The following is a 10,350-nucleotide window of genomic DNA, read 5'->3' as shown; positions in this document are numbered from 1 at the left end:
ATGAGCTGAAAACCGTTATTTGCACATAATTTGCATAGAAGATTACATACAGGTCTTTTATGAAACTACGATTTACAACACATAGTTTCAAATTGGATAGTAATGATTAAATAATAGATGAATCCAGAAAACTGTATTAGCTTTTCACTGTCTCTGTTATATATTTTATATACATACATATATATATATATAGATAGATAGATATATTAAAAACTTCAGAACTGACTGTTTTGTTCATTTTATTGTTCTTGTCTTGGGAAGGTTTCCATGAAAGTTTGTTCTGTCATCTTGTTTTATAACCAAATATGTGTTGATGTCAATATAGTACAGCACAGTATGTCAATATAATATCACCATGTTATTTTTGGAATACCAAGAAACGTTATTCCGTAACTTTAATTTTAAAGTTTAATGTGAAATATGTAACAGGGAGTGGCTTTAATTTTGTAATAAAACATGTACAAGTATTCACTTAAAAATTTTGTCCCTGATTTTATATGTGCATGATTTAATTCTTTGAATATTATTCAATATGTATTTATGTGTATTAAAAATTGTTTCCAGAAACACTGCGGTGAAATCTCGTATACGCAGAAGGATCATTGAGAGCAGTCTGTATGTGACCTCAATGTTCTTTTTGAACTAAAATCAGATAAAAGTGGGTGGTGTGGCATGACTAGAATGCGGTCGCACATTTCCTTATCTGATATCTTATTGTTTGCTGTTGTAATGTGAAGTATGCAGATGCTTGTCCTGCTATCTCAACAGAATACAAACGTCGCACCCTTCAGGTGGGAGTTTAACTTGCCTAAAAATGTTCTTAGGGCAAGATAGAAAAAGATTGGTGAAGTTTATTTAATAACTATTTTTTGAGTAAAGTAAAACTCACACTTGAAGGTGTTGGTGAATCGTTGTAATGACATTGTCAACTTTTGACTTGACTTTGTGTGTTTACACAGTCACTTCCATGTTTACCTCTGCTCAACCTCTCTGTTTACATTAAGTGCACATTCTCACATTTCTCAGATTACCAGCACTTTTATATTTGTGGAAAAAATGGCATAGTTCTCCCTTAATGTAAAATGTCGAATACAAACCCCTTAACACACTGAGAAAACTTGCTTTTCCTTTTCTGGAGAGGTATTTTTCAAAATGTTTGTTCCGGGGGTCGTTGTTCTTGCTGTTCAGTCTTACCGGTTTTGCAGGTTTTTTAAAGTCCACCTTCTTGTGTGGAGTCTCGAGGTCACACCCAGTGATCTGATCTAATGTCATCAGGGCATTGAGAACCTCTGCTTTGCTTGAGTCATTTTGGATGCACATATCCGTCTGTGAGAGCAACTAGTGTTGCTTGTACTGAAACAAATTTAAGAATAGAAGTAAATAGTTTTAAGGAAAGTAATAATTGTTATATGTCAGTGTAAGTGTCTTCACTAAAAAGTGAAGGTCTAAGGTCACGTATAAAGGTTGAAACTTAGTCTCAACTGACTGAATCCCAGCCCTCATCACCGGATTCTTCATAAGGTAAACCATGTGAGCGTTTAACTGTTTACATTTTGTGATGTTTGAGAATAAATATTTGATCTTGTATAAATAAAAAATGAAATGTATCTAGACTTTGAGGTTTCTGACTGTAACCGTTTGAAATATGTTTGTATCTATATGAAGTTATGGTATTTTTAGAAACTGTTGAAGATTGTTTTCTCAGTCCATGTGTATAATGTGGTAATAAATATCTGGCATAGTTTTCATTTTACATTATTAAGGCCATGGATACAGACGATAGCTCAAATGGGATATACACATACAGTGACGTGGTAAGGGTTTGTTTCTGCATCATTTTTGTATCGATGTGTGGAACACTGGACATTATTTCAGTGTTTCTTCCTGTAAAAAAACACATTCATTTTTTCTTTCTGTATGTCACTGAATCTCCTGATAAGACCTTACTACCATTTCCTCTTACACCCTCGTATCTCCTCCTATCTCCGTCTTCCAATCTTCACCTTTGCCCTCCCACAGTATGAAACGATGTGGTGGGGCACCCTGGGGTCTGTCCGTCCCTTTCCCAATTTTCATCCAGAGAGGGACGTTTCAGTCCTCCAACATGCTATGGAACAGAAAGGTACAGTCACGTGAATATTCATGAGGCATTAGTAAATATCCAAATTGTTGCCCTTCTAAAATAGTGACTGCTAGTTTTGTGTAAGTGCTGTATTTTTTCATTTAAAGATGTGAACAGCATTGTGAGAATACTGACCAATCGCAGTAATGCTCAGAGACAATCTCTGGTCCAGGCCTACAAGACCTTCTCAAAAAAGGTAAACTATAGTGATGCTACTCCAAATGAACACAAGCTCAGTGTGTAAAAGGGTCACTGTTTAAAAAAATGAAATGGGAACCTGTAGAGGTAAATGTGTGATACAGTGAGTTTGTGTTAAAGGAGCTGGATGCAGGTCTGAAGAAGGTTCTGTCCGGTGATCTGGAGTCTCTGATACTGGGTCTTTTGATGACACCTGAGCAATTTGAAGCCCATCGCTTGCGCAAAGCCATGGAGGTTTGCCATATTTCTGTGTGGATGTCTGTATGAGTTTCTCATCAAAATATTTATATGCCAGTAGTGATGCTGTGTGCATGCATGCATGTGTGTGCGCGTGCGTGTGTGTTCATTCAGGGTCTTGGTACAGATGATGAAATCCTTTTGGAGATCTTGTGTACAAGGACACCACAGCAGCTCTCTGACATCGCAGCTGCATACAACCAAGGTGCACTGAAAATGTTGAACCTTATTTATTTTTTTATAAATAATAACGCTTTAAAAGAAACACTGGACTTGAGATAGTTTACCCGCACATAAAAATTCTGTTATCATTTCTTCACCCTCATGTTACGCGCAACCTTTATGACTATTTTGATAAATGTCTCAGTGCTTCCGTGTCGATTCAAAGGAAACCAATGGTGGCCAATGGTATTTAGTTACCAACGTTTGTCAAAATAATTTGTTTCCTGTTCCACAAAAGAAAGTAAGTCATGGGTTAGGAATGGCATGAGGATGAGTAAATAATGAAAGAATTATTGATTTTAGGTTAATAATCCTGCTGGTGTTTTTAATGAAGTACTTAGTTAAATTATAGAGAATGTTTTTCTGTTGTTTGCAAATGACAAAATTCACATATGTATAACATCGTGTTGTTGTGAGGCAAATATGAGTGTCCTTATTGCATATTTAATTATTATGTGTTTAAAATAACTTGCTATAATGTAATTATATCATGATTTGAAATACATTTTTATATAATATAATGATGTCTGTATAATAACTTTGACAGAGTTTAAACGTGATTTGGAGAAAGACTTGCTCAGTGAAACCAGTGGAGATTTTTCAAAGCTCATTGTGGCTTTGTTGAAGGTAAGACTTCATGTCATTAAACACCAAAACGTCGGTTCATTTATATCATCAATATAACCATAATCTTTCTGTCTCTATCTCTTCCTCCGTTCATTCCTCCCTTTCTCTCTCGCTGTCTCTCGTTTATCAGAAAGAGAATGAGCCAGCAGTTGTTGACCAAGACGTAAAAGTGAGTTTGAATAAATCTGCGATGACGTCATCTGCCTAGTCCTGTTCTAGAGTCGGTGCGGTAAAAGGACTGTAGGGAGTCTCAATGTCACCTTGTCTTTCACAAGACTGCTCTCATGTCACGTGTCGTTGATAAGGATTTAACTCTGATGTTGACTTGACCTTGTTTGATATTTTATATTTTAACTGCCTGCTGGACCTCTAGACGTCATCCGAAGCAGGATATGTATTGCAGGAATGTTACCTCAGTTAGTTAACTCAAGATAATCTAATAATTAACCTCAGTTCAACACAGGCGTTTTAATAACGTGTAAGCATATGAGAAAGCACATTGACTTCTTTAGATAAACACTGACCATATACATTTTTGATCAATATGTCATTTTTGTTGTTTAGAATTTGTCCGAGGAGCTAAAAAACAAGAAACCTGCGGCTGAGATTTGGATCAATATACTCACCACACGAAACCCAGACCACCTTAAAACTGGTGCGATACAAGTGTTTATATGTGTTTCTGTCCTTACGTTTTAAGACAAAACCCAAAAGCTCCTTTGCGAAATGGCAAACTTTTGGGGTATATTAAAAATTACAAATCGAAGAAAATGTGTTTTTAAAGATAATACACTTTTGATACTTCTAGAATAGTTCAACGATAGTTGCTTAAGTCTAGTATTTATAATAATCTATGTGAATGTGTTTGTGTTTTTCAGTGCTGAGTAAACTGGAGCTTGAGTTAGTACAGACAGTGGATGAAGCCATAGAGGGACATTTTAAAGGGCTTCTTTCAGGAGATCTGAGAATGGGCTTAAAGACACTAGGTATAACACAGATTTATGTATATATGTACTGTATGTGTATGCATTAAAATGTGTAAAACTAATAATTGATGTTAAACTGACAATTGATTTGATCATTTCCTTTATCAGTACACTGTATACAGAACAAACCTATGTATTTGGCCCGGCGCATCCAAAATTTGAAAGTAAGTTGTTTCAAGTCTTTTTTTAAGCAATTCTTAAAGGAACAGTTTATCCAAAAATAAAAAATACTTATCCTCAATGTTCATATACATTTTATTGTTCTGATGAACACAAAAGATAAAAAGATAAAGATATATGGAAGAATGCTTGTAACCAAACAGTTCTTGGCCACCATTGACTACCATAGTAGGAAAAATGGCATGGGTAGTCAAGAGGGCCACAGAACTATTTGCTTTCCTACATTCTTCAAAATATCTTCTTTTGTGTTCAACAGAACAAAGAAATGAATACAGATTTGAAAAAACTTGAGGGTGAGTAAAGGATGACAGAGTTTTTGTTTTTGGGGAAACTGTTCCTTTGTGTCTTTGGCAGTATTATTGTTACATTTAAAGTCAAGAATTTGTTTTGAATTCCGAAATGGGTTGTCTTCTGGTAAAGCCAGATTTTTCCCATGACTGTTTTAAGAAGTATTTTTAACTAAACAAGTTACTTCCTGAAACTCACAACAAACAACACAATTTTGACATAATCTGAAAGCGGAATAAGCTATCTATTGATGTTGTTTGTTAGGATAGGGCAATATTCGACCGAGATATAGCTATATAAAACTCTCGAATCTGACGGTGCGAAACAATCTAAACATTGAGAAAATTGCCTTTAAAGTTGTCCATCAGAGGCACTGCAGCAGGCCCTCCACGGTGGGAGATTTACTAAATATCTTTGTGGAACATGATCTTTCCTTAATATTCTAATAAATGTTTGGCATAATTGAAAAATCGATCATTTTGACCCATGCAATGTCTTTTTGGCTATTACTACAAAGGTTCTCGTGCTGCTTAAGACTGGTTGTGAGATCCAGGGTATATATTCAAACTTACACAAACAGGCTTCCGACCCCATGTTTGTTCATAGTGCCTGTCTTCTACAGGTACCGTGGCTCCAGGGTGTGATGGTGTCTCACAGTGAGGAAGATCTGCTGAGCATTCGAGTCGCCTACCTTCAAGCAACAGGGACGTCACTTTACACTGGCTTACAGGTCCTCACGATGTCAAAAAATGACTGGCATATATCATTTCAGCTAAAACATTATAATAAGGTCTCTTTTTTTCTCTCTCTATAGAAGCAGTTCAAAGGTGAACTCCAACAGGCTTTGTTGGCCATATGCCGTGGAGAAGATTAGCAACACAAATACACAGCAGATGTGTAAAACACCGGGGTATACATTACAACTGATAAACGTCTGTGTACATACAGTGAAAGAACATTTTATTCATAAAGAGCTGTTAAACTGAAGATTTGCTTTGGAAAAAAAACTATATAAAACACATTACTTGCCATTTTAAAACCTTGTTTTTTATAAATCCTACATTTAGTTGCCTATAAGAGCTTAAAGAGGTAGGGAACAGATAAGAGTTCTCTGGCTGTTAAATGTGATGCAAGCAGGCGAGTTCATGGTGATCCAAGAGTTTTCTGTTATGGAGGATTGGATTTGAGGTATCTTCAAAAAGATACAGAGTTGTCATAAAGAAACAGATCTTCTTTCTTCTGTTATATTATTCATAGTTAGTTCAGCATTAGGTGGAGTGTTTGAATAATGTTTATTGTCCCTTAAAGAAGAATTATAGTTTAATGATTTGCATGGCCCTAAAATGTGTGAGGATCAAATCTACAGCATGTTTTCTGTTTAGTGAAATACGTTTGCTTTTTATTAAAAATCATGTAAAATGCTGTGTAGCTTGTTCATTTTATCTTTATGAAGGGTTACTCAACCTGGTCTATGGCAGCAATTCCAATTCAGTTTTCTGGCACCGTTCCTCATCCCCTTCGCCACCTTTGTTTCCTATTATCTGGGTTTTTAAGCTGTAAATTTGACGAATTTTAACTATTTTACGGCTTTACTAGGGTGGTCCGGGGGGAATCTGACAGAGGAATTCAGCACTTCATATTAGACAGCGTGCCAAATCCATATACACATGCAATTGTATGAATCAGTAAACTTGAAATCCCCTTAATCCCTCAAGGGTCTATGAAAGACATTATGACCAAGTCCATTACATTTCATTACAAGTCCAAACTTAGCTGCTCTCCGCTGTAATTGCTGTTAATAATGTAGAATGGGAATAGACAGCTGACTCCTGTACTGTTTGACGTTGTTTCCTGACTCATATGATGTTTAGCAAAGGCTTATCTAAAGTTTATTCAGGAAATGTCATAAACTATAAATAAGGAAAGAAAAGGAAAGTAATAAAAAATCCTATTTTAGTCTCATTGTTCCAAAGTCCAGACAAAGCTCACTTTATTAGGCGTTTTATGATCAACTTAAAAATAAATGCGTCACTTTAAAGACATGTTTATACAAGTGTATCAGTACATGAGTGGATAAGTACAGCGTTATGAATCCCATGGACAATTCTTTTTTGTTTATTAAAATCACAATTTAACTTTTTAGTTCTGGATTCCGTAGTAATTCTTTAAATTATGAAACACAAATCTTAAATGTGGCTTTTTTAAACATTGTCAATAGGGTTAGTTTTCAACCTGCTTTTAGGAGGTTTAAAACTGAGATGCTTAAATAAGACTTTTAAATACGTTTTTCACTACCTTCCTGCTTGAATTAAAAAAAACAAATGAAACAATGTTCTATAATTTTATAATGAATTAATATGTAGACATTGTTTATCACTATAGATTAGATATTGAAGCATAAAATCAGAAAAGCACACTCTTGGAAGATGTGTGCAGTTTGGTAGGCAGTAGGCTAATGCCTGTTATTACAAGAAATACAAATGGATATAAAGTAAAATAATTGATGATCATCTTGCAATACGCCACATGTTACTACAGTTACAAGTGCAGCTCTTTCTTAAACAGCAAGGCTTACAGTTTTAGTCCCGGTTTGAACAAACATGTTCAGTTCAACAGCGTGTAAAAGAGAACTGGAAGAACGCAGCTAATGACACCAGCTGTCACGGAGTAGCCTGATGATGTCGTCTGAACGGTGGATTGGCTTATTGTTACCGTGGTGGTGTCGGCGGCTTTCGTGGTCACTGTGGAATTAGTGATGGCAGATGAGTTTGATGGAGTTGTGCTGGGGGATGTATTTGATGGAGCCAGACTGGTTGGTGCAGAACTTGAAGAATGGACTTGAGCTGTAGTTGATGTGCCCGGAGATGCTTGCACAGTGGTTTGAGTTGAACTCGAAGACACCAAACTTGTCGAACCGCTGGTTGTACTTGTACCTGCAGTCATCTTAAAGGGAACAAGCATTGTTCATTGCAAAAGGTTTATAGGACAATACATTAGCTGTTCCTCAAATGTTTTATTTTATTCCCTTCCCTTCCGCATTATACACATTTAATGCTGCAATACAATAGTGAGAACACGAGCCTGTTTGTAAAATAAATTAATAGAATTGAGTTCCACATTTACATTTTCAGAATGCTTCATAAAGCATCTTGTCAGATTTAAATCTTCTCTCTTAAAGTGATAGTTCACCCCAAAATATCAATTCTGTCATCTTTTACTTGTCATGACCCTGTATGACTTTCTTTTGCGAAACACAAAAAACTGAACTGAACAACGGCGGCATCCATTGATTTGCCCTGGTTTTGTGTCTATACAATAGAAGTGTATGGCTACCACCATTGTGGGTGAATAAATCATTTGTAATCTTATTTTGTGGGTGAACTATCACTTTAAGGATTCCCCCCAAAAAAACGTAAAGTGTGTTTTCACATTTCAATTCACAAGTGACTTTCTCAAGCTCTTCTTATGTTATTCAGTACTTGGCTATCATATTTCAATGATGTATGATAATACTGTAACACAAATAATTTCTGACATTACTACGGATAATAAGTCTAAACAAAAACATTCAATGCTATGTGTTTTGTCATTACCTCAGCCAGCAGAGCCAGCACGAGAAATCCTGTGATCGTTTCCTTCATGGCAGTAAGAAAACAGAAGGTAAGAGAATGATGCTTTACTCAGTTGCCTCGAGTGTAATGAGTCCAACTTTGATCGGTCCAGTAGGAGAATGAGAGTCTCATCTGTGTCCTTCTCTTAAATAGGCCGATCTGGTGCACCTGTAATTATGTCATGCTCCCATGCTTCCACACAGGTGTGTATTGATAAAACTCCAGGGACAATGGCCACTCCCTCAGGATGAACACAGCACTATTTTTCTGGGGTGTGGGGAGGTATCAAAGTTCTTCTGAGTTTACAATTTCATTTATAGCTTTCTGTTTCCGTGAAATGAAACCTAGATACTGTGGGCTGTATCACATCTTGTCTGATGTTTTTTAGAAGGCTGATTACATTTAATCTGCATGTTTTTATGCTTTGCTGCTTGAAATTTTGCCGTTTTAGATTGGGTGGTCACTTTTTCACTGCTCTCGATATTTCTCGCTGTGTAAATGACATCACATTGCTCTAGAATTAACTTCCTGGTTTTTTGTTTTCTTGACTAAACTATTAAAATTTGAGGCTGTGATGAAGTGACTTAATCATTTTATTTCTTCCTTGTCTCTTTGAGAAAAGTATCAAACATGTGAGCCCTTTGGAATAGACTATAACCTCACATTCACTGAAGTGCATGTCAATTTAAAGAACTGACTAGCAGGAAGTGCAAATGTAAAAAACCCATGCAATCAGCTGCCTTTATTTTCCTTTTTGTTTATTTTCCTTTCCAAACTGATTGTAACTGGTATTCATCATATATTCAGCCTATTGTAATCTTAAACCGTTTATGACTTTCTTTTGTTGAAAACATATTTTGACCTTCATGGGTGAATTCCATACAACATTAGAAAAATGATCTGAAAACCGCATACACTTTTGTGTTGACATTCGTGGCGGCTTTATTATGCATTAAAATGAGTCAACATGTACTGCATATTGAATTTTCCAAATTAGGTATTCCTTAAATCATCTTCTTTTGTGTTGACGATAATGAGAAAACTACAAGGGTTATAAACAACATGGGAACGTATGACGTATAGGAGTAAACGATAAAATGAAATGTAATGGTTGGTTAGTATTATAAATACCATCAGGGTGTCACATTCATTTAAAGCATCTATTATTTATATGTGATTTGCTTGAAGGTGAATGTATGTATCTTTAATATTGACTCCATGCAACGCCATGGCAAAGCCAATTTATTTCGTATTTTTTCGCAAAATAATTATTTAGGAACATCTGTACATATAAAATATCTCTATCATTTGCAGCAATAAAGACACGTTATCTATTTTCGTCATTTTACTGCTGACTGCTTTGATTCTACCAATCTCATAATTATTCATAAGATAATGCAACTTTAGCCTGGAGTTCACAGACAGGATCACCTATTTTAATCAGGCTTTTAATGTTTAATGTTTTATTCAAACACATGCAAAGATTTTACTATTATTCAAACTAGTTTTTTACACAGGACTTTTTAGAGTTACAATAAATATATGCTTTTATAATCAGCATTACATACATACAGTAGTTATTGTCTGGTTTTCTTGGGAGGCATGCCATATGTACATATACAATTGTACGTCTATCATGTAGTCTGTGTTCTGTGCAGTCAGAAAATGTCAACCTTCACCATCAGGAAGTTAAACTACTTAAACAATAGATATATTTGCGGAAGCAACTTTGATAAAAAGTATAAAGCAAATTGTTAAAATGAATGTCAATGTTTTAACCACTTCTATCTGCTGCTACATTAAAATAAATAATGTTTGAATAAAATCAAAATGTGTCCGTAATAGTAGTATAATCATATACTATGTGTCAAAAATGTTT

At 35.4% G+C, this 10,350-nt stretch overlaps 1 protein-coding gene and 1 long non-coding RNA gene across 9 annotated transcripts; one reads left to right on the top strand and one right to left on the bottom strand.

Annotated features, from left to right (window-relative positions):
• The first annotated feature begins 1,245 nt into the window (after nt 1-1,245).
• anxa14 (annexin A14) lies at nt 1,246-6,284 on the top strand. 8 transcript variants are annotated; one of them, XR_013788200.1, is made up of 14 exons: nt 1,265-1,521; nt 1,764-1,814; nt 2,020-2,122; nt 2,230-2,318; nt 2,441-2,554; nt 2,672-2,762; nt 3,327-3,406; nt 3,537-3,575; nt 3,971-4,061; nt 4,285-4,392; nt 4,501-4,556; nt 4,829-4,865; nt 5,483-5,590; nt 5,675-6,282. XR_013788200.1 is itself a non-coding variant. In XM_079485629.1 (13 exons), the coding sequence occupies exons 2-13, from the start codon at nt 1,767-1,769 to the stop codon at nt 5,732-5,734; spliced, it is 987 nt and encodes a 328-aa protein (XP_079341755.1). In that variant the 5' UTR covers nt 1,246-1,521; nt 1,764-1,766; the 3' UTR covers nt 5,735-6,284. The 8 variants fall into 8 exon arrangements, 5 of the variants coding, with proteins under 5 accessions (XP_079341755.1, XP_079341754.1, XP_079341758.1 ...); XR_013788201.1 differs by having other exon boundaries at nt 1,279-1,521; nt 1,743-1,814; XR_013788199.1 differs by having other exon boundaries at nt 1,246-1,814.
• A 538-nt stretch (nt 6,285-6,822) lies between these two features.
• LOC306910796 lies at nt 6,823-8,703 on the bottom strand. The gene is made up of 2 exons (XR_013788202.1): nt 8,454-8,703; nt 6,823-7,803 (listed from the first exon to the last, which is right to left on the bottom strand). It is a non-coding gene; the product is annotated as an uncharacterized lncRNA (long non-coding RNA).
• Between the last annotated feature and the right edge of the window lie 1,647 nt (nt 8,704-10,350).

Source organism: Barbatula barbatula, assembly GCF_947034865.1.
Source record: "Barbatula barbatula genome assembly, chromosome: 21".
Lineage (NCBI taxonomy): Eukaryota > Metazoa > Chordata > Actinopteri > Cypriniformes > Nemacheilidae > Barbatula > Barbatula barbatula.
Note: the sequence above shows the minus strand (reverse complement) of the source record. Positions and strands in the feature narration are given on the sequence as shown.

Bases quoted from the DNA above. Each gene is read 5' to 3' on its own strand.
- anxa14 (XM_079485629.1), top strand. From the start codon at position 1,767: ATGGATACAGACGATAGCTCAAATGGGATATACACATACAGTGACGTG. The intron at 3,576-3,970 runs GTGAGTTTGAAT...TTTGTTGTTTAG, and splicing joins TTGTTGACCAAGACGTAAAA to AATTTGTCCGAGGAGCTAAA. The intron at 4,557-5,482 runs GTAAGTTGTTTC...TGTCTTCTACAG, and splicing joins GGCGCATCCAAAATTTGAAA to GTACCGTGGCTCCAGGGTGT.